Source organism: Micromys minutus (assembly GCF_963924665.1).
Source record: "Micromys minutus genome assembly, chromosome: 2".
Taxonomy (NCBI): Eukaryota; Metazoa; Chordata; class Mammalia; order Rodentia; family Muridae; genus Micromys; species Micromys minutus.
The window spans coordinates 27,047,761-27,072,550 of NC_137971.1; the positions used below are offsets into that span (position 1 = coordinate 27,047,761).

At 40.1% G+C, this 24,790-nt stretch overlaps 1 protein-coding gene across 1 annotated transcript in view; it reads left to right on the forward strand.

Annotated features, from left to right (window-relative positions):
- The window catches only part of RNLS (renalase, FAD dependent amine oxidase), a 246,309-nt gene extending 221,744 nt beyond the window's left edge, over positions 1–24,565 (forward strand). Inside the window, exons 6-7 of the mRNA XM_080911516.1 lie at positions 1,827–2,002; positions 23,579–24,565. Of these exons, the coding sequence (XP_080767642.1) occupies positions 1,827–2,002; positions 23,579–23,731 (329 nt within the window). The 3' untranslated portion in view covers positions 23,732–24,565. The remainder of the gene's footprint in view (positions 1–1,826; positions 2,003–23,578) is intronic.
- Positions 24,566–24,790: the final 225 nt, after the last annotated feature.

The window sequence follows — 24,790 nt, forward strand, 5'->3', positions numbered from 1 at the left end:
ATTTGTTCAGTCCCAAGAATAAAAATTAATCAGGTTCTCAGTTCTCTCACTATTAAGAACCATTTGGTTTGAGTCTTAAGATTCTATTTTGTATTACTGTCCTGGGGGAGACAGTTATTGTAAATGGGAAACTTGTCATGTTCCATCACTAGTCTTAGTGACTGGGAAAGAGTACCTTTTGATGCTCTGCACATAGCTGGCTGTTGGGCCCCTTTAAAGTCTGCCAGTGATAGCAAGCAGAGCTCCGTTCTCCTGCTTCACTGATGAGGTAACTTTCTGCTGCCTCTAGAAAGATTTGGCACCTCACGGTCTCAGGGTAAAGACTCAGCCTTCCCAAGGATGTCTTCTCTAATGCTTAGTAAAGTTACTGTGAGCTTAGCAGTGGACAGTCTGATTCTCCATGGCACTTCCAGCACTGTGTTCCCGTTCATATCCCAATATAGGAGGTTATGTGTCAGCACTGACTGTTTTCAGAGGATGTAACATTGTGAGACTATTCCCTTGTATTTGTTTTTGAAACTCATAAGCCATGGTTCTGTGGGCGGGTGAAATGGGGAAAGGAAGTACTTTAATTAAAAATAATTCATGGGGATAATTTGAGCAACACCTAGGAATGTCGTTATTTTAGCTCATTTACTGTCTTCCTCCAGACTCTCTTACAAAGCATCTACTTGATATGTTGTTTGAGCTGTGTTATAAACCTGTGCGAGTACAAGCCTATTATGAGTTCACAAAAAAGAAATAAATCTCAAAAATGTAGAGAGGATGACTGGGCTTATGGCATTCAACCTTTTATTTTTGTTTCTAAAATTGAATCAGTATACCTCAAATAATATAAAAATAATAATTATAAAATAATAAAAAATTATTTTATAATACAAAATAAGATACATTTTAGAATCAAGTTGCCAACCCATTAGTGCCTTACTACATGCATTAATATATTCTTCCTAGCTTTCTCCTCAATGTTATTTAAACCAAACTCATGTTAATACTCTTTCATGGATTATATCTTTCCAATGCCTTAGTTGCCTACACGCCTCTAACTCTGTGCTTTATTGGTTACCTTGTGTTCTTTTAAATAATAAAAGATACAGTGAAGAACACATTTTTTTGTAATCATGAAAATTCAGCAAAACTAAACTGAGTGACAGATAAAAATGGAGAGTTATAGCTGGGGCACTCTTGTCTGCTGTTAACGGGAAGACAAAGAGTAGTAGAACGGCCGAACACTCACCACTGAGGCGGGAGAAGGAAGGGATCTCAGGCTGAAGGCATCTCGGGCTACACAAGACAGTGTCTCACATATAGACAAAGGACACAAGAAGTAATATTGGGAGGGATATTCTGATTTCAAAGAGATCATTTACTTTTCAAGACATTAAACATAATGTAGAATTGTTGCAATTTTAATAAAATGTTTTTCAACCTTCCTAACATAAATATCTTTCTGCACATCTATTTTGTTCTCAGAACTTAAGAAAATGGGGTATTTGTAATATAATATATAAAAGGCTTACAATTGAGTAAAGAGACAATAGCTCACTAATAAATTTTAGCTGTACCCAAAGTGATGGGTAGTAAGGGTGCTCATTGTCCCTCCCAGGTCCTTCTCAAGAACTGATGACTTGTTTTCTGAAGTACATCTTCAGCCTCCTTGCTCCCCAGGAGAGCTGGAGCTGCTTCAGAAACATCCTAAACTATGCAGTAGACACAGGTCTCTGTTATGATTGTTATGATCACTTTTTACTTTGAGTTCCAACTCTGGGCTGTCCTCTCAGGTTCCCCATTTTAAGATGTATTTTCCTGTTCCTCTCACACTACAGAGTCGTCGGAACTTGGTCCATCCCTGGTGATCCATACCAGCGTGCCATTTGGACTTACACACTTAGAGCACAGTGAGGAGGAGGTACAGGAGTTAATCACCCAGCAACTGCAAACCGTTCTGCCGGGTTTGCCTCAGCCAGTTGCTACCAAATGTCTCAAGTGGAGATATTCACAGGTAATCAGAAAACATACGGAGTCTTCTGAGTCGTCCAGTAGAGGAAATGAATGTTGGGATCCTTGGAATTCATATGGGTTTGTCATATGCACACGTAATTTCTATAGGTGTCATTGTCAGGTTACTGCTCAGTGAGATGTGCATGTCGTTTTCACCAGCTTACCCACCTCCCAGCACACTCTGAAATTCTAGCATTTCTCATACAGGCAAGAGAAGTTCTACAGCCAAATGCAGCTGTTTCTCTGGGGATTTTCTAAATTGACACTGCGGCTGCCTGGTAGCCACTTTAACGACCAGGAGCTTTGCTGTAGGTCACATTAACACAGCGTGCGTATCTGGTTACCACAGTTTTCATTTTTATTGAGTTTCTACTTAAGTTTGAGTGGTGACAGCAGAGGCCTTTCATGGGTAATTCCCGAATACCGAAGCAAGCTGCCTCCCAGGGTTAGATAACCCTGCTTATCATTTTTCTAGGTTAGTCTTAAAGCTCTTAATACAGAGTAAATCTTGACTTAAACACACACACTTTTACTAGAGTTGGAATCCTGTTCTCGGAAACAGCTCTGGGTCTGTGTACTCGGTTGTGAAGTCATGTGGGGGTCAGTAAAGCAAAGGTCAGATAGACTGAAGACAGAAAGCTGCAGAGATGTGTGTTTCCACCCCTTTCTGAGCCCACTGATTAACAGATTTGTGAGCGCTGTTGGTTATCCAAACTGTAAAGCCTTCAGAAAAACTGGTATTATGGGAAATTGCAGCAGATTTTGTATGTTTTAAAGGGCTTTCCAAATCAGAGGAAATAGTAAATTACTCACTAAAATACTGCAGCAGGTCTGTGTTTACCCATATCTTCTCAAGTTAAATTATACAGGGAACCTCTGGAGGAAATATTTACTTAAGCATGTTGTAGTCACTTTAGAAGACTTTGCTCTTTCTTTTTAAAAGCGTTGAAAAATCTCAATAGCTAATGTCTCTAAATGATATTTATCTCAATTGTAAGTTGACTTGAAAAGGAAGCCAGAAAAAGAGTCTTGTTGTAATTTGAAGCTGGGTATATTGTATATAAATCATTTTGCCCATTGTAAATACTCCTTTAATAGAACAGTAGATTATGACATGTATGTGTGTGTGTGTATGTGTGTGTGTGTGTGTGTGTGTGAGAGAGAGAGAGAGAGAGAGAGAGACAGAGAGAGAGAGATAGAGAGAAAGAGACAGAGAGAGAGACTGCATGTGTGTGGGAACTTTTCTCATAATAAGTTACTAATAGACTAAAAAAATTTTAAATCCACTCATTTATAAATGTAAATCTACTCATTATCTAATTCTTACAGTTTTATATAGTCTAAAAATAGCCTTGTTCTAACCATAAAATGACCTATCCAAATATGGATGAAACAATATCACGAAGTTTTGTCAAAAAATTATTTTGATTACAATGTATATTCAAACTGTAAGGATGGTTTCTATCGTAATCTAGATGTTGAAATCACTCCACCACATTTATTGCTCTGTAGACATAGATGGTACACTGGTTGCAGTACCTGAAAAGAGACAAGCTATTATAATCCAAGCTTCAAAACCCTAATTTCTCACCGTTCATATACTTCTTTAGCATTTTGAACACCAGTCTACAAAGAGTAACATTGTCATGTGTGCTGAGCATCTCACTCCCTGAAACACATTAGAAAGGAGACTGACCAATGAAAAGTTAAGTGGTGTGAAATACTGTACTTACTTTCAGCTAATCTCCTCAACAGTCCATCCCCCATGCTTCGCTATAGTCCATCTTAACCGTTGGAATTTGGTAGAGAAAGGTGTGCCCTATGCCTTGCTATCATGGCTTTGTCTCAGTTAATCAATGTACATTTTCGTGAATGTTGGATATAATCCAGCACTGAACTGATAAGAAAAGTAATGTAAATGAGAGACACAAAGGAAAGATGAGCAAGGACTATATATTCAGTGCTTCCCCACCCAGCAGTTCCAAGCAGAGACAGTGCCCTTAAGGAGGAAACCCCAGATGAGTCTCTGTCTAGTCCAGGTCCCACCCCAAGTTCCTTTTGTCTCTCCTCTCTCCTCTTCCTTCTGTTCTCCACACACCATCTCATTTCTTTTGTGCTCTTTCTCTAAAAAAAACAGAAAGCCGGATCTCCACATGCTTTTGTATTGTGGAGCTTTCAATAGAACACAGAGCTAATATTCTGTCCCAAACAGTGCTATGTGGTATGGATTCTCTGTTCTAAACCCTGCAGGATCAAACCTTTCTCCTTCCATTAGTTTCGTTTCTTCTTCTCTTTTCTTTTGTGACATTTGAATTAGTGAATCTTCACACTAAATGCTAGAGACGGGTGGAAGGGTTGGCTCAGAGCTGGGCAACTCCAAGGCGTGATCTATTTAATGCTGAGAGTAGACACAGAATTAGAATACACAAATGCAGAGTCCAGATAATGTGGAATGCTTAGGATGGGCATAGCAGAAGTAACTCTCACTAGTGCTTAGTGGGGATATGAACTAGCAGAGGCAGAAATAGGCAGGTCAGTGGCCTTCTAGAAACCTAAACAGGAAGAATAGAAGAATGGCTTGGCTAGCAAAGATTTTTAAGGCACTGAAAATATTTTGCCTGTATAATAATAAATTACATTATACATTTATCCCAATCAATAGGACATACAAAACTAAAGATGGGTCCTAATATAAGCTGTAGACTTGGGGTGTTTTATTTTCCTCGCTGCTATGACAAATAAATAAATGCACTTCTGGTAAAGATCAGGAATTTGGGAAGTAGGGCCATGGTTTAAAGGGTTATGGCCATCATGGCACAGTAGCTGTGACTACAAGGACATAAAGCAACTAATCAAACTGTTGATTCTGCAGTCAGGAGGCAGAAAGAGAGATGGACACTGATTCTCAGAGCACTTTCTCTTCACCCATTTTATACAGTCTAGAGCATCAGCCCATGTGAGAGTCCTTCCCACACTGAGGATGTGTGTGTCTCTTCTGTTCAATCAAACCTCCCTGGTAACATCTTCATGGCATCTTCAAAGATACATCGCTTCAGAAGTCCTAAATCAAGACACTGAAGTATTAGCCATCATAGGGCGATAGGATGTGTCAATTCAGAGTCATCAGTTCCATTAGCTAGTTTCATTTTAAAAGCTCAAACTGCACACATCATGGCTCTGGCCCTAGTGAAGGCCCCATTGGCCTAGTTACCTCATGTTGCATGGCAGCATCTAGAGCAGAGCAAGCATGAAAGAGTACATGGTGAGCCACGAAGCCAGAGTCAAAGCTGGATGTGCTGTTATGACAACTGACTCATAAGAGGCAGCTCGAGTCTGAGAACCCCAGCTCTTTCCAACAACCCAACCAACTCCCACCAAGCTCCTTCTCTTCCACACCCTACTGCTACACAGGGAGCCTAACTTCCAGCAACATGAACCCTGGGAAGACATACACAAACCATGTCACACCATCACAATTACCTTAAAAGGGGATTATAAAAATAATGTGTATGCAGCATTTTTACAGTCCGCTGAATTATATAAACATAGTACTTTAAAACAATCTTGAGTTTGCTAGTGTTAACCCACTATAGTGATAAGAAAACAAAGGCTCAGGGAGGAAAAATAAAGTAACTTTCTTACCTTCCCCTGGATAATAATGGCATGGTGGGTTATGAGGTCATCTGATGAGTGTTCTTCCCTTCTGGGCAACTGATCATTCACAGGATTAAAAGATAAGGATGTGCACCTTTGGTAATGACTTGGTTTCTGTTCATCATGCCCTCTTTCCTCCCATCCCTTTGGCAGATCCCTCCAAGATCCCACATCAAATCTTAAGAGAAAGCATCATCATCTTAAGACTCCAGCTACTATCATAAAAACTTGGGGGTTATTTGTATTGGGAAACAGCTTCTCATTCTCCTGTTGGTCCCAATACCCAGTACCCTCTGCCACATATCCAGGAGGACAATAAAGATGTTCACTCGCCTATTCACTAAGGAATGTCCACAACATCACCAGTTTCTGTTCTGAAACCAAAGAGACTAATATCTGCTGAGGGCTCTAAGACTCTAAACTGAATTTTGTCCTAAATGACATAGTGGTACATTTTTGTGGGTGCTGCAAATTAAGGGGAAAAATGTCTTTGAGCAACTTGGCAACGGTTTCTTCACTCTCATCTAGGGTTTGGATACTTCAACTGCTGGGCATGGGTTTAACTTAAGAAAGCAGTGGCAGAATTTTTTTTAATGGTTCTCAGTTCTTCCGTTTTAAACCAATTTCCCCTCCATAATTTAAATGTTTATCCAGTTGATGCAATTTTGTGTCTAGTCCCTATAGCATTTCATTAAGAATTCTGGGACAATTTGGTTATTTCAATACTTTCAGCAGAAAACTGTTCACTGAAGATGGCTTTGCACATAACCTGACACGGGGCAGTCAGTGGTGCTGCTGACTCTGCTGCCCGCCCCCACAGCACCATGCCCCTACACTTTCCTTTGCTTCAGTGTCTGCCTCGGACATTCCTCAAGCTATTGCTGGTAACTGGTTGGTACTGAGGTGTAACTGTGGTTTCCTCCACTTGGTTTAAAAAAGAAAAAAGTGGTCTCCCATCCAAGTAACTAACCAGGCCCAACCCTGCTTAGCTTCCAAGCATTCAGGGTGGTGTTCTTTATTTAATGAAATTGAAGCTTTGACCCTCTATATTTTCTGTGTTTGATTCTTTCCTGAAATATTTGAAGTATGTTCTTTGGGGGGGGGGTGCTTCTTCACTTGTAAATTAAAAATAAAAGTAGGTTTTCCTGCCATTTTTCTTTGAGCACTCATCAGTTGCTATATGACTGTTGTTGTTTTAGTTGTAGACAGTGTTTCTCTGTATAGCCCTGGCTTCCTTGAAACTCATTTTGTAGACCAGGCTGGCCTTGAACACAGAAACCTGCCTGCCTCTGCCTCTGCCTCTGCCTCTGCCTCTGCCTCTGCCTCTGCCTCTGCCTCTGCCTCTGCCTCTGCCTCTGCCTCTGCCTCTGCCTCTGCCTCCCAAGTGCTAAGACATTGGTGGCACATTAAAGGCATGTGCCACTACTTCTTATTAAAATTTGCCAAACACCCAGTTCTCCCTCCACAGCCCCCCTCAACACTCCTACCTCCCCCGCCTCTATGAGGGTGCTCCTCTACCCGTCGACCCACTTCTGCCTCAGTGACCCAGCATTCCCCTATCGTGGGTCATCAAGCCTCCACAGGACAAAGGGGCTCCTTTCTCAGTGATGCCAGATAAGGCCATCCTCTACTACATATTAATCTGGATCCAGGGGTACCCCCTGTGTACTCTTTGGTTGGTGGTTTAGTTCCTGGGAGTTTTGGGAGGGTCTGAATGGTTGATATTGTTATTCTTCCTATGAAGTTGCCAACCCCTTCAGTTCCTACAGTCCTGTCCTAACTTCCCCATTGGGGTTCCCGCACTCAGTCCAATGTTTGGCTGTCTACATCCATATCTGTATTGGTCAGGCTCTGGCAGAGCCTCTTAGGGGACAGTTATACTGGGCTCCTGTCAGTGAGCTCTTTTTGTCATCAGCAATAGTGTCTGGGTTTAGTGTCAGCAGATGGGATAGATCCCTAGGTGGGGCAGTCTCTGGATGGCCTTTCCTTCAGTTTCTGCTCCACTCTTTGTCCTTGCATTTCCTTTGACAAGAGGAATTCTGGATTAATATTTTTGGGGTGGGTAGGTGGCCCCATCCCTCAACTAAGGGCTGTGCCTATCCAATGGATACGGTCTCTACAGGTTCTCTCTCCCCTTTGTTGGGTATTTTGGCTAAAGTCCACCCTGTTGGGTCCTGGGAACCTCTTGGATCCCTGGCATCCAGGACTTTCTAGTGGCTACTCCCAACTCCCCCTCCCCCACTGCTATACACCTACTTTCAAATTCCTGACCCTCTCTACTTTTCCACCACCTCCTCCCATATCTAAACTGCCCACCCTTTTCCCATTCTCCCAAACTAGCCTGTGCTTTTTTTGGATTTGATAATTTAACATACCTGTGCCCTGGACCAACATTACCTGTCACCACTATTGCTGATACATCATCTGTTCATAGATTTGTTTTTTGCATATTGGGAGAGATGGACTATGAGCCAAGCTAGCAACAACAGGAAGGCTGGCAAGTGTCATTTTTAGACATTCCACTGAATCATCTTCCACATAGCTGTCCACTTACTTCAGCTCCTTTGACAAAGCAGGTTATAATATCTTTCTGAGAAATCTCATCCTTGATTTAGGAATGTACAGTCACAGTTTAATTTAAACTTTATGCACTTAAATATCTCCTCTTTTCACCAAACTCTATAATATATTAACTATTAAATGTTTTAACACATGTGCATTTAATGAAGTCATTTTTTTTCTCCGACACTACTAGGACTCACCCTTCCATTTGCCATTATCACACTTACTCAAAATTACCAAATTATTTTAAATGGTAAGACTTCACAGGAAATGTTTAAATATCTAATAAGAAGAAAATGTCATATATTACATATAAGCATATTTATCTGAACCCAGTATTAATACTAGAGTGTCAGTGCTATGAAAAGGGTGTGGACACACTACAAGTCCTATTCCAGCAAAATTTCTTGAAAATGATGTCTATGTGTTCTATTTGGACTAAACATCAGCGTTATGCTATAAGACTAACAAGTTCAGTTAATAACATCTATTCACACTACACTGGAAACTGGTCATACATATCTATGTTTTCATTCAATCCACATTTGTTTCGGTCCAACTGTGTGTCAGTCATTGTGCAGGACTCTGAGGCAGCTCTTGTTCTTCAGCAAGTTTCCATCTCGTCAATCAGAAAGAGTAACCACTCTGCCCAGAGTCACAGTGCCATACAGTGCGACACAAAAGACATGTAAAGTTCTATTTGGAAGTACAGAGCTGACTTAATGAGGAAAAAAAAACCATAAGAAACAGCTTCATAAAACAAAACTTTATCTGAGTAATACAAGATGTAGAGCTCAGACAGGAAAAGGCCATGACCGCAGCACAGCTGCACAAGCTTTTCCAGAGTGAAGGGCACACTTGAACACTTAGTAGTTTTGTTTCACACAAAAGTAAGATGTGGCTGGAGTGTGGGATGAAACGGCAGAGAAACGCTGAATCCAGCACTCAGGTTTGCCACGCTGAGCTGTGTGGAGGTTCAGCACAGGAGCTATTCCGTCCCTGTTCTCAGACAGGGCTACCACCATGCCCTCTGACATACTGCGACAGTCAAAAGTCTCTGCAGCTGAGACTCTGTGTCAGCTCCCCACTTCCTCATTCCTCCTTCTCCTTGCTGGCGTCTGTTGTTGGACTTCTTTGTACCATGATAGGCTGATACATATTCTTTCTCTTTCCTTCCTCTCCCCTCCCTCCCTCTGGTCCTTTTCCTCTCTCTTTCCCATCTTTTAGTCCCTTAGTTGGTGTAAGTCACAGAGATCTATTTATAACTGGCCTCCTCCTTTCTGACTCGAAGAGGCTTAGATTCTCGTCGATTGCTTAGGTAAGTGAGCTAAGGGTTGCAGAACTCCAGGGCACCTATGACTCTAGGAAGCAAAACTAGAATTCAGACTCACTCTACTTAACAGCTAGTTCTCTTCTAGCCTCTATAGCTGCTGGCTCAGAACCTTTGGGTTCTAGCATTTCTCCAGTGGTAACAAATGGTCACATTCTTTCTTTCCTGGAGTCAGCTAGAAGTGATCACAGTCAGCATTTTTGCTCTGATTTTAGACACTCCTCGTGTACTGTTCCCATCTGATGCTCACGTCAGTCCTGATATCAGGAAGTAAATATCATCTCTGCTTTAAATGAGGAAGCTCTGGTTTCTGATGCAGACTGTGTCTCTAGTGATGTAGCTAGTAAGCAGTGAAAGAGAAACTGGTGCACTTCACTTTAGATTCAGAGCCCATGTATCATCCCCTCATGGATGAGCTGAAAGGGACCAGTGACCTAAACATACAGCCTTAAGCTATAAAATTTCTAAGTGAAAACATAGGAGAAGATATGTATGACTATGGGTTTCTAAGGCATTTTTAGATAGGACAGAAAAAGCACAAACTATTTTAAAAGATACACTTGAATCTACTGAATATTAAAAGCAATATATTCAAAAGGCACCATAAGGAGAATTTAAAAAAAAACTGTAAAATAAATGAAAATGCTAGGAAAGCACATATCTAATAAATGTTTAGTATCCCAAGTATATAAGGAATTCTCACAAATCAATAATTCAAAAAATACAAATGATTCAGTTGCTTAAAAGTGGGCAAAAGATTTAAAGAACATGACACTGAAGATATTTGCATTTAAGCATGGGGAATTTACACAAGAACTATATTGTTAAAGGAAGGAACATCCTTAGCCATTAGGGAAATGCAAATCAAAACAACCCTGAGATTCCACCTCACACCAGTCAGATTGACCAAGATCCAAAACTCAGATGACAACAGATGCTGGCGAGGATGTGGAGAAAGAGGAACATTTCTCCACTGCTGGTGGGGCTGTAAACTGATACAACCACTCTGGAAATCAGTCTGGCGGTTCCTCAGAAAAATGGACATAGTACTACCTGAACACCCAGTTATTCCACTTCTGGGCATTTACCCCAGAGACTCTCCAACATACAACAAAGATACATGCACCACAATGTCCATTGCAGCTCTATTTATAACAGCCAGAAGCTGGAAAGAACCCAGATGTCCTTCAGTAGATGAATGGATACAAAAATTGTGGTACATTTACACAATGGAGTACTACTCAGCTATCAGAAACAATGACTTTATGAAATTCTTAAGAAAATGGATGCATCTAGAGAATATCATCCTGAGTGAGATAGCCCAGTCACAAAATAACAGACATAATCTGCAGTCACTGATAATGGGATACTAACCCCGGAAAGCTCTGAACACCCCAGAAACAACCCACAGACTGTGTGAAGTTCAACAACAACAAAAAAAGAATATATTTTAATTAAAATAGAACTGTATCACATCCCCCTTTCTTCCCTACAGTCCCTCCTAGTCTCTCTCCTACCCCCTCAAATTAATAGCCTCTTTTCCTATATTATTGTTACATATATACATATGTGTATGTATATGTACCCAGAAATACTTAATTACAACCTTAAAAATGTATTAATAAATAAATAAATAAATAATAAAAAAAAAGGAAGGAACAGTGACCTAAGTGAAGCAGAAGGTGCTGTAATTGGAAGATGATCCGTGTAAGAGGTTATGGCCCACTGTGATGCTCAGTCCACGCTGTGTATCAGACCCCCATTGCCAGTGCAGAAATGAACAGCCCAATCCATGAGGCTGGAAGGATAGTTTAGAGGTGAAGAGTGGGTGCTGCTTTTGCAGAGGACCCCAGTCTGGTAGCTCACAACCACCTCTAATTCCAATTTCAGGGGATCCAAGGCCTCTGGATTTCACCAGCACTCTATTTATTTGTGTATACCCCCACTCCCCCCCCACACACACACCTAAAAATTAAATAAATGCCATATTTACAAAGCTGATTCAAGGTTTTTTTTCATATGGAATTTCAAGTGTTCCTTAAATAATCCAAAACAATCTATTAAAAGAAGAGCTAAATTAGAAGAGTCGCAGTTTACAGTTCCAAGTGTACTGTAAAGCTGTAGCTACCAATTCACAGCAGGACCAGCATGAGGATGGGCATGACTGACTCAGCATAAGGGAGAGTCCTGAAGCAAACCACACGCGATCGCTGATTGCCAACCATGTTCCAACATCCATTAAATGGAGGAAAAAAGGGTCTCATCAGCATGGGCACTGGAACAATTTCACCTTCATAGACAAGAGAATAAAGATGCTTTATTTATTTCTGCTTCATACTGCATATTGAAATCTCTACAGGATAGAAAGCACAAACCTCAAATTCCTAAAAATGGCACAGGGGTAAGTTCTCCTGACCTTATATTTGATAGTTGTTTTGTAGATCTCTCTCTCTCTCTCTCTCTCTCTCTCTCTCTCTCTCTCTCTCTCTCTCTCTCTCTCTCTCTCTCTCTAACACACACACACACACAAGCAATAAAAGAAAAATGTAATTTTAACTATTTAAGAAATCAAATGTTTGTTTATTTTAGAATTATCAAGAGAGTAAAAAGTGAGATTTGGCTCAGCAGATAAAAACACTGGCTGGCCAGAGCACTAACTGATTCTTTAGGACCCGAGTTCAATTCCCTTCACCCACATGGTGGTTCAGCACCATATACAACTCCGGTTCTAGGGGACCTGGCACTATCCTCTGGCCTCCACATGTGCCAGGCTTGCACTCAGTGCACAGATATGCAGGCAAAACACTCACAAAATAAAATAAAATATTAATAGTTTGTAAAAGAAAGTAAAAAGACAAAAGGAGAGAAAAGATTGATGGGTCACATGCCCAGTAAGAATCTGCATGTGACTGGTTTTACAGGATAGTCTGCATAGCTGGAGTGTTTTTGCTGTATTTAATTTTAACCTCAATTAAGCTGTCTTTAAAACTACCTCTGCTTTTTATAATCCACCATTGTCTCTCTTTAGAGCACAAACTCAAGCCTTTTATTTTCGTGCTATCAAAAGTATAAAGAAGGTCATTTCAAGAACCCCAAATCCTCTTTTACCTTAATCTCATAGCTCAGACAAAAGGCTCCTGGGTCCATTCAGCATGCATGGGAACCAGAAAGATATGTCAAGGGCCGGGCTTCAGGGTCATCAAGAAGACTAGATAGGGAATGGGAGAAGGGATGCAGATGGGTTGATTTTATGGAGAATTTGGCATCGATCAACCCCAAGGGAAGGGTGATGAGTTGGGAACAGTCTTCATTTTCTATCTGTATTCACCACCTGAAAATGCTTTTGCCTCCCTCAGGCTCAGGTTTGCTAGGAGACTGCATCAGAGTATTTATATTCAGATAAAAAAATAAACTCTGTGAACTCACCCTAGAGAAGGGAAATGGTGCTTGTACCTTCCTAACTCTCATAGTGTCCAACAGAACCTAGAAACAAGACAAATATGTGAATAATTAATGAGTTAATATACTAAAGATGCTGAACGGCCCAGCAATTTTCCACTAAATTAAAAATTCTAAAGGGAAGTGTGTTGTGACTATTATGTCGTCTGTTCTGAGACAGTGCAGAAGGAAGCCATATGTCGTTCTTTATTATATGTTTCTTTTGAATGCAGTTTACCCAAATGGGCTGTTCCAATACTTTCAGAGCATTAAAAGAGACCCAGTGTAGGCCTCAACAACCAAGCTCACAAAGTCAGCAAAGTATGTCCTTTGCAGTTTGTGATAACCGAAGCTACTACTACATGGATAATATCATTGATTTGTGGTGCATTCATTCTGCATCTGTCCAATGGTTTATTAAAATTGGATAGACAAATAGCAATAAAGTGAACAGCCCCACTGAGAATTGACCAAACTGCACCATTTTCTCCCACACTGAGGACATCTGAGATCCAGTACTGATTTTACAGCATCTCTCTGTCACACTAGACACAGAGCTTAGCAGCCAAGCATTCAAAATACAAGTAACAAAGAAATGGGCTGATGAAATCACCATTAAACATTATAGAACATTAGAGAGATGAGAAGACCAGCAGAAAGATGAAGTGAAGAACAGAACACAGATGGCCCAATTAAAACTCACCTTCTCCACAGGAAGGTGCCTGTGTGTTGATAAAACTCTTTATGAATATTAAAGCCTACAGCACGAGAGGAGATGGCACTGGGATTCTTAAAAGTCGGTGGTCAGATGTGGTGAATCATCCACAGAAATAGATTTTTAAATGGACAAAAATGTACAACGAATGCCCCAATTTGTCGTTATTTCCAGTTCTGGGTTCTTTTTCAATAATATTAAGTGTGTGGTTGACAGATAATTTCATCACTCTTTTAATGATATGGTGATAAATAGAGATGTAGTAGCTATGTTCCACGTGTATATTGTTGCTGGTGCAACACAAAAGAATAAGCATATAGAGAATTTTTAAGAAAAAAAAATTACAAGTCTGGACTTTGATTGGCTACATCACCCAGCAAAAAGTGATCTCTTTACTCTCTGATGCCTAAAGACTTTCCAAGAAGCTGTCATTGTTTGTGTACCCTCAACCACACTATGTAAAATCTCTGACTTCACAGAAGCTTACCTACAGTGTGGTAATAATGGTGTAAACAATTAGGTTTCCCAGATTTTGAAATTAAGATGAATGTGTTCACAATCCAACAAGCATGTTCACTAATGCTGTTAGTTTGCTTTGTGGTTCTGTGGCAAAATACCTGAGAAAAGAAGCTTTGTAGGGGAAATGCCTCAGTTCATGGTCACCTGGAAAAGGTAGTTTTCAAGGTAGTTTTTATGGTGGGAAGTCCATTGTGTTGGTTTGAATAGGAATGGTCCCCATAGATTCATGTTTGGTTGCTTGGCCATAGGAAATGGCACTGTTAGGAAGTGTGGCCTTGTTGGAGGAAGTGTGTCATTGGGGAGGTGAGCTTTGAGGTCATATATGCGTAAGCTACACCCAGTGTGAAACACAGTCTCCTTCAGCTGCCTTAGGATCAATCTGTAGAACTCTCAACTCCTTCTCCAGCACTGTCTGCCTGCATATTGCCATGTTTTCCACTATGATGATAATGAACTAAACTTCTGAAACTATAAGCCAACCCCAATAAGAATTGCAGTGAGCGTGATATCTCTTCACAGAGACTTAGCATTTAAACTAAGACAGCCATATAAGACATAAACTGTTCACCTCACAGCAAATGAGCAGCACAATAAAAAGATCCAAGTTCAAACATGACCAGTGAACTAACTTTCTCCTACAGGCCCCTATCTAAAAGTAATTGCCACACCATAGGTGAGAAACAAGCCTTTAACACATGGGCCATTATGGCTACTCTGGTGTCATAGCCACATGCTAGAGAAGTCAGGGGACTGTGGAATCAATTCCATCTATTTCAGCCTTCGTAGCTCTGCATTATTGCCAGTATGGCCAGTACCCCCCACCCCCGCCACACACACACATAGACAACGGATAGGAGAAATGCAAGGCTGGGCTATTAATAGTCAGTCACCTCAGGCAAGTGAAAGTGTAACTACAAGAAAACAGGAGTCCCTGGATTCAGATAAAATTTAAGAGTCACCATCAATAGGTCTACTAGAATGAATCAAGATTATTTTTGAAAAATACCATATTACTATTAAAATCACAAGTAAGGGCTTAGACATCTGTGCTATCAAGACTCATGCATTCCTACAGGAATCAAAGTGACACACTGAAATTTAATATAAGAATGGTAAAATTATCCAATCTCTTATAAGGTTAATTTTTATACAAATTAGCTCATCCTATATTCCCTCCATTTTCCATGAGTGGTTTCTACAAAGACAATGAATGTCTAAAATTGAAAATAACAATTCTGCCTATGTATATACTATTATTTTCTATAACTATGTACTAGTGTTAATTTTTTATAACACAGTAGAATACTAATAATAGATAATAGTAAAATAAGATAACTGAAGTATTGTAATAACATTTGCATGAAGAATACCTGTAAGGCAAGTAGTGCTAATTCATATAAAAATTAACCTTGTAAGTATGGATATGCTGGACTTAAAGGTGACTCACATTCTGGACAGATGAGAGGGCACATGAGATTTTGTTAAGCTAATGTGAGAACAAAGTGTCACAATAGATGTATAAATTGTTTGCTTCTGAATATTTTTTATCTTCAGTTACCCATGCTAGATTAATTATAGAAGCCAAGCCATAAGGGAAGGGGGAACTCATGTTTACCCACTGTTATCTTGGATATTCAAGTATCTTGGAATATGCCCCCTGTGGGTGAGAAGGACTATTGGGTGCTGTCAGGAACATATTGGTGGAACCATACAGAATTCATATCTGCTACTTATGTTTTGAAGTAATTAGCACATGCTTTTCTACAACAGAAATAAAGCTTTAAAAATGTGAAGTATTACAGAGGAAAACCTGAAAATTCTACAGAAATGCCTTCCTTTGGTGGAAGTAATAATTTTCTCAGTGGGGTCAAGAATTGGGAATCTTTCCACCATAATAGGTTCTTCAACAAAGGTGCAAGTACAGACAATGAAACAACAAACACACTCCCTCTGCACCAACATGGTGAACTAATGGAAAACTCTACATCCCCAATCACTTTTGTAAATTTATATCAAAACCAACTCTTTTAGAAGCAACTACCTCCCAGGACTTGCATCACAAAGTTCAAGGCTTTGGCTCCAGAGAATGAATCACTGCAGCTAAAAGCAGAGGCTGGGACAGTGGAGCTGCTAATGGCTTTCCAGTGATACTCAGTGTCATCTTTTCCAACTCAATTTTGCCCACAATTTCTGTTCTTTGTAATATGTGCTTCTGCAGAACTACACCTGCACACAAAGCTTTATTTCTGTATGCAGTCGGAGCTTTGGTATGACACTCTATGGGAGGGTGGTAGTCTGGGGGAGGTTAGAAAATTTTGGAAGGAACTATAATTGAGCTTCTAACATGAAAATGCGACTCTGCTACAATCTTTTTTTTTTCCTTCACATTAAAAGCTCTCTGATTTGAAGAAAGGAAAAGCATGAGACTATCCTAACTTTAGTGAGAAGAAACTAGGGAGCAAGTGATTCATCCCTGCATTTCTCATTACATGTTTCCTCATTAGCCTTCTGGTGTATGGTTGACATATAGGAGTCCTAACTACTGCCAGCTCCAGTCAGCTGGTAATGGTTGCCTAGAGCACCAAGGCAAAGGTGTTGCAGCCACTTCTTGAGCTTAGTGGAAAAGAATGCCACAATTGATTCCTGATGTCTGTCAGGAGTTCCTGTACATGCCACCCCTGGTACACTGTGACAGTTGGAGAAACTTGTTTTCCAAGATGAATGGTCTGGAAGAAAACCAGACTTGGTTCTGGATTCAGGGCATTTACCTTTGTAGGTGGGAAGGTCGAGTCTCTGATCGGCAGCTATTCCCGTCAGTTCTATGTGATGCTGTTCATTTAGATAGGCTAAGAAAATGAAGAGCTTGGGCCAATATGGCTGAATGCATTAAAGCCCAGACAATGAGGAGCAGGACAGGCCCTGCCTCAAGGGGTCCTTCCTCTTCTTTATTATCTCTGTACTCGTGGGATTTTACTACTTCTTTTGCATTTCATTATATTTCCTCTCTTAATCTAGTTAATATTTGTCTTATTTCCCAAATTACAAGATACCATAGAGGAGTCAGGAGACAGCTTTCGTACATGTGAAGTGGGTTATTTTCTCATTAAAGTAGGCAGCCCCTGAACCACAAATTATTTAATTATTTAAACAGTCTAGCTGCTGCCTGGGAACTTTTGTTTTACTGAAAAGAAACTCTGTTTATACTCTTTTCTATTATGTATGATCTGAACTTGCAGAAGAAATGTCAATGGCTCAAAGGAAAACCCCAATAGAACTCAATAATATACTCTCATGAGAAAGCCATGTTTCCCATATCTCTACCTTGCTAAAGCTGTGACCCTTAATACAGTTCATGTTGTGATGACCCTCCCCCATCATAAAATTATTTTTATTGCTACTTTATAACTGTAATTTTGCTACTATTATGAATGATAATGTAAATATCTGAGTTTTCTGATGGTCTTGGGCCACACTTATGAAAAGGTCATTTGACTCCCCTGTAAAGGGATCATGACATACAAGCTGAGAGCTACTGCTCTAGACAGAACTGAGGGAGGATAGATTGTCCAGAGAAGAATGTAAACATTAGATGTCAACAGCTCTGTGTAGTTAATGGAGTCAAATACTGAATATTACTGAGTCTTCGGAAAGGCTTATTCAAGTATATCTATTAACTTTGTATGTTTGGAAAAAATGTATTTTCAATTATTATTAAAATAGTGTGGGGGAGTTTGTGTGTGTGTGTGTGTGTGTGTGTGTGTGTGTGTGTGTGTGTGTGTGTAGGATTTCTTTTGGTTTAGTAAAACACCATGACTAAAAGCAACTTTGAAAGGAAAATATTTATTTTATCTTATACTTCTAAGTAATAGTTGATAGCTGAGGAAAATCAGGCCGGAACTCAAGCAGGGAGAGAATTGAAGTAGAAGCCATGGAAGATTGTTGCTTTTCGGCTTGCTCAGCCTGCTTAATCATATATCCCAAGACCACCTGCCTCGTGACGGTATCATCCAAATGTGCCATGCCCTCCCACGTCGGTCACATAGTAAAAAAAATACCTCACAGACTTCCCTATATGCTAATCTTATGGGTACATTTTCTCAATTAATATTTCTTCTTCCTGGGACTGGAGAGATGGCTCAGTGGTTAAGAGCACAACTGCCTGCTCTTCCACAGGTCCTGGGTTCAATTCTCAGCAATCAGAAGGTGGCTCACAACCATCTGATGCCCTCTTTGGATGTGTTTGAAGACAGCTACAGTGTACTCATATATCATAAAACATATAAATCCAAAAAAAATTTCTTCTTTCCAGATATGTCTAGGTTTGTGTCAGGTTGACCAAACTCAGTACACTATATATAATTTTTAAAACAAAACATTTAAATAGTTAAAATTTATGCATCCAGAAAATTCACATACAAGAGGTATGAGCCTATGAGGCATAGACACTCATCAAATCCCAACTTGTGTTGGTTTTAGTACCTTCCAGTTGCCATCTCCATAATGAACCTACACCCTCTTAGACTTAAAATGATACGCAGAAGAGAGCTTGAGGAAATATGTCTGCTCATCTGTGCCGAATAATTTAATTTACTGAATAGTAAATGCCTGATGCCAGATCACATGGCTGAAAAAGTGGGCCACTGGTTAACCAGCCAGCAGCTTGGTAGAAATCAGTCAGTCCCATTGCATTGAAGATGGAATCAACCATTCTGCAATTACCCAGCAAGGAAAATATGAAAGCATGGGGTGTGTGTTGGCAAGTGTGTTCAGCCATATGGAGAAAGCAGAGAGCCTTGGAAGAGAGGATCTTGCCATTGTGAAAACCACAATCTCTCACAATAATACAGTCTGTGGCTATGCTTCCAGCCACAGCCAGGAACCACATTGCAATAGTTGTATTTAATATATATGGCAGGGATGAAACAGCCCTGTGCAAATTCAGGTTTTTCTGCTTCACATGTGACACAGCTGTCCAGAAAGGACTTGTTCTTGCTTGGGATGGCTAATGTACCATGCCTATGAACGTAGATGGATCTGATGTATAAATTCAAAGCAGAAAAGGCCAGATTTTTTACAAGTGATTTAAATCCACCTGCAGAGTAAAATGAAAACTCCCAAGCCTTCCCTATAGTGGAGAGACGTCATAACAGAAAGCTTACCCCAAGGTCTTAGGTCCTGCCAGAGTTCTCTCTACCATATATCCTGTTTCCAGGAAAACTATGATTTCCTTACTTTCATTCTTGAAACATTTTGAAAATGTTGTCACCTAAATATCTAAGACCTGAGAAGTTTCCTCCCTTGCCTAGTGTTTTACTGATAAATCAAACGATTCAATTTATTAAAATCCTAACCAAGCAGAAATTGAAAGCTCTAGTTAGATACCCAAATCTGTGCTTCTCTGCCCCCAATAGGTGCTATTTTGATACCCAAAGGTCTTTATTTAAAAGGGTTCAAGTTTATCTTCTCTGTGGATATATATGTTTCTATAAAGTAGTCATAAAAGTAGTGAATATGAGTCTGAATCTATCAGAATGCTGTTTGTGTATGGGTAAAATGGGGGGGGGGTCTCAAGGTCTTTATCTTTTATTAAAGCAAAATAGAAGGACTAGGAACAGCTTTGTGGTAGACCACTTGGCCAGAATGCTGAAGACTGTGGACTCAATCTCAGCTACTAAGGGTACAGGGAGACAAAATGTGGCACATAAACAAGGAATCTCCACAAAGTTTTTCCGTGACCTGTGGGTCACAACCCCTTTGGAGGTCAAACTACCTTTTCACAGGAGTCACCTCAGACCATCTACATATCAGAGATTTATATTATTATTATTAACAGTAACAAAAGTATAGTGATTAAAAATCAATGAGGATAATTCTATGGCTAGAGGTCACCATAACATGAGAAAGTATATTAAAAGGTAACAACATTAGGAATGTTGAGAACCACTGTTCTGAAAGAGTCTAAGGGATGACCCTATCTAAAAAGACATAAATTAAGGATAGAGAAAGACATCCTCTGTTAACCTCTTGCCTCCACATGTGCACACCCATGTATACACATTAACACGGCACATACACGCATGTACATGCACACTCAAAATAAATTCTAAGGGTACATACTACCTTGATCTAGAATCTAAAATCTCCACACTATAGTTCAAATAGTGTGAGTGCTATGTGTTCATTCTTTTCCTAATGGTAGAGGAAACAAATCCTTCTAGCCTCTACTGAAGTACCCACTATGAAGCCAATAGACTGAGAGAGTCACCATGTGATGCTTTATGTGAAAAGGCTGCCCCATGAAGGCTGAATTAGTTCCCACTGCCATAAGTATGCCTTTGCTGGTATTCTGTGAAGGTTGGCATGTCTCAGTAGCCAACCATCTCTGTGTCCAACATAAGTTAACTCCCACTTATTCTCTTAGTTGTAAACTCTTAATGGCATCATCCAACTGATCCTGTGGATACTTTTTCCTGGAAATAGCCTCCACCTTCATCATTTTAAATATTATAGACCTTGTTATAAAAATAAAATAAAACAAATCTCTACATTCAGCTTATTGTTCTCCCATTAAGTAGTAAGTACTATGGGTATTCAATGGGTATTTTTATGTAATAGTTACTATATTCTTAATATTTTATCCTTTCTATCTGTCCTCCCTGCCATGCCCCTTCCTCTATACTACCCCACCCCAACATTTATGTGTGCCCACACATATACATAGTGACCTAAAGTAACCTACAGACTAGACATTTAAATATGCTTTTCTTTCCCTTGGAATGACCTTGACTGCCAAAGCTATGCATCTATCAGAGTCCCATAGTCTCCTATATGGATTGATAGCACTATATTAATTCACCTGTTCAACCCAGCCTACAAATGCTGAACAACCCTCCAACACATAGGAGGTTATAGTAAACAGAAGGAGGTTACTCTCTGGACTAGGACAGGGATGTGATGTTTTAAAATTCAACCCCCACCCCCCGTGCTGACAGAAGACATCTGAGAACAGTACTCAGAAACTACATGAGAAAAGAAGAGAAAAAGTGTTTGGGGTATGCTTAGCCTGCATAACAATGTAATGTTATGCATTACATAGGGCATATGTGCAAAAGAATCATATTTCTCACAGTCTTGGAGGGTAGGATAGCAAAGGCCAAAGCTATGGCAAGTTCAGTGTCTGGTGGGATCCTGTTTTCTTTATAGTTGGTAGATTTTAGCTCACATGTTAGAAGCTGTCAACAAGTTTGGCTGGGACTGTATCTTATGCAGAACCTTTCACATTCAAGAAGGTTTATTCCTCAAATACTATCACTGATGTGGTTAGGAGCTATCTAACTAGGGTCACTATTGCTCTGTGAAATACTGTGACCATAAGGCAAGTAGAGGAGGTAAGGGTTTATTAGGCTTACATGTCCACATCACCATTTATCATCAAAGCAAGTCAGAATAGGAACTCAAGCAGGGCAGGAACCTAGAGGCAGGAGATGATGCAGGGGCCGTGGATGGGTGCTGTCTGCTGACTTACTGGTCCTCATGGCTTACTCAGCATGCTTTCTTATAGAACCCAAGACAGCAGCCCAGGAATCTGACAACCTATAATGGGCTTGGCTTTCCCCCATCCATCACAAAATAAGAAAATGCCCTTCAGACTTGCCTGTAGCTTGCTCTTATAAGGGCTTTTTCTTTCTTTCTTTCTTTCTTTCTTTCTTTCTTTCTTTCTTTCTTTCTTTTTCATTTTTTTAAAACATAATGTGGTTTTTTGCTGTGTTGTATTTTTTTATTTACTTTATATCCCTACCTCATCTTTCCCTTCCTCCTTTCCTGCCAGCTCCTCCCTCCCCCTCCCCTCTTCCATCCTCCAGTCCTCCCTTTTTTCTCAAAAAGTGAGTCCTTCCATGGATTTCAACCCACTTTGGCATGCCAAGTTCCAGAAGGACTAGGTGCATCTTCTCCTGTTGTGGCAAACAAGGCAGCCCAGTTAGCTGGAAGTGATCCAAAGGCAGGCAACAGAGTCAGATTCAGCTCCTGATCCTGCTTTTAGGAGTCTCTCATGAAGACCTAGCTGCACAACTTTTATACATGTGCTAAGAGCCTAGGTCCATCCCAAATGTACTCTGTTTGGTGGTTCAGTCTCTGTGGGTCCCTATGTGCCCAGGTTATTCCTTGTTTGTTTGTACTTATTCCCTTTACATTCTGCTTACTGCCTGCATCTCAGGTATCCCCTCCCATGATCCTTCCCCCATTCACCCCTTCTCTTCTAGCAGGTGGGGACCCCTAGATATCTCCCACCCTAGCACTTTAAATTTCTGGATGGCTAAGCCCATCCTCTCCCACTGAGGGCAGACAAAGCAGCCCAGCTAGAAGAATATATCCCACAGAGAGGCAACAACTTTTGGGATATTGCCACTCCCGTAATTTGGGACCCACATGAAGGTGAAGCAGACCATCTGCTACATATGAGTGGAAAAGCCTAGCTTCAGCCCATGTATTCCTTTTGTTTGGTGGTTCACTCTGTGAGAGCCCCAAGGGTCCAAGTTAGTTGAGTTTGGTAAGCTTCCTATGAAGTTCCCAACCCCTTCAGGGTCCACAGTCCTTTCCCCTATTCTTCTATAAGAATCCTCAACATCTAGCCATTGTGGGTATCTGCATCTGTCTGAGTGAGCTGCTAGCCGGAGCCTCTCAGATGGCAGCCATACTAGACTCCTGTCTACAAGCATGGCAGAGTGTCATAATAGTATCAGGAATTGGTGCTTGCCCATGGAACACGTCTCAAATTTGGCTGGTTATTGGTTGACCATTCCCTTGGACTATCCTCCATCCCTTATCACTGTATTGCCTGTAGACAGAATAAATTTTGGGTCAAAAGTTTTATGGGTGGATTGAAGGTAGCCAGGCAGGAGCCCCAGTAGAAATGTAGGGAAATATAGGGAATATAGGGAAATATAGTGAGTAAAAGAAAGGTCACAACTCCGTGCTCATTGATTCTTAGGTGCCTCCCTTATCCAAGGTCTTTGTCACATAGGCCCAGGTTATTGTGAATTGGGGTTTTCTCCTCTCAGATGACTTTAGCTTGTGTCAAGTTGACCTAAAACTATTCAGCATAGGAGTGCACATATGAATTTGGAGATGGTAGATAAGCATTTAAACCATAGCATCTACAAATCTAGAAAATCAGTACATTTCCAGTTATTTGATAATTAAAATATATTCAAAGATTTTGACAAGGGGAAACCTTTGGGATATTCTGTGTTTTTCCACACAGAAAATTTTAATTTCTCCAGGTAGCAAAAGCCTGGTGGGCATTACCATGGCTGAATGTCAACTCTAATCTTTTTTTTTCTTTATTTTTGCTTTTTCAGGTTACAAACTCATTTGCCAACAGTCCTGGCCAGATGACTCTTCATCTCAACCCTTTTCTAGTGTGCGGAGGGGATGGATTTACTCACTCCAACTTTGATGGCTGCATCACCTCTGCCCTGAGTGTCATAGAAGCTTTAAAGAGTTATATTTAGTGTCTGTGTTCTTGTTTTCTACATTTACTTTGTGATTTTTGCTTTCACAATGCTCTGTTATTAATTGTCTTATTTTTTCTTTCTGTGGAGAGAAATTCCTTAAGAATGTGTCTTCACTTACTGTCATTTTAATATGAAATGTAAAAACAATGCTATAACTTTGATAGCAACCACCCACAGTAAAATGATCATTTCTTAGACTGTGCTTCTTCCCCACCTTTCTGACTTTTCATCACCAATCTTTATTGGAGTTTATAAGTCACAAATAACCCAGACCCAGAATTATACTAAACCAAAGTTCTCTTTCATGGGAAAACTTTTTTATCCATTTGAAAACTTCAGTTCTGAATAAATAACAATCATTACCAAATTTCATTTCATAACCTCACATATATTATTGAAATGCAAGATTTTTCCAGAACATTTTTTGTTTCTTGTTTACTTTCTGAAGCTCTGGGTAGTAAGTCTCATAGACTACAGTTTGAAAAACTGCTTGACCCACAAAGGGACCCCCTGTAGGTTGTCAGAAAATGACATGAATCATCTTCATTTTCCAAGTCACACAATGCATTTTACCCATAAAGAAAATTCCAGGCTTCATATATGGGATAAAAGTTAAAGAGAAACTGAGAGGAAGTCTATTCATCTTTAACATCAGGTCCCATGTGGCTGGTGCTGTCCATTATGACACTTGGATTGTGTCATAGATAATGAATTTTCTGTTGTTCAACAAAAGTTCTCCTAATCAGAAAATAGATGCGTTTCAAATCCCTCAATATTTGCTAACGTAGCAGTGTGGTATGACACCCATATACTTCAGTATTTGGTCCCATGATTTCTGGCTTGAGAGAAATTGAACCTCAGATTTCCAAGCAAGCTGTGTGTTGTTAATTTGAAAAGCAAAATAATGCTATTTTGTCTCTAAATAAATAGATTGTGTGGGTGTAAGGGCAGATGTTGCTAATACGGTTATAAGTCGTGCTAATTAGTAAAGTGGTAATAACGGACTCTTCTCTAAAATCTATAACCTTATGAGACCTGGAGTGTTGGCTATGTTTC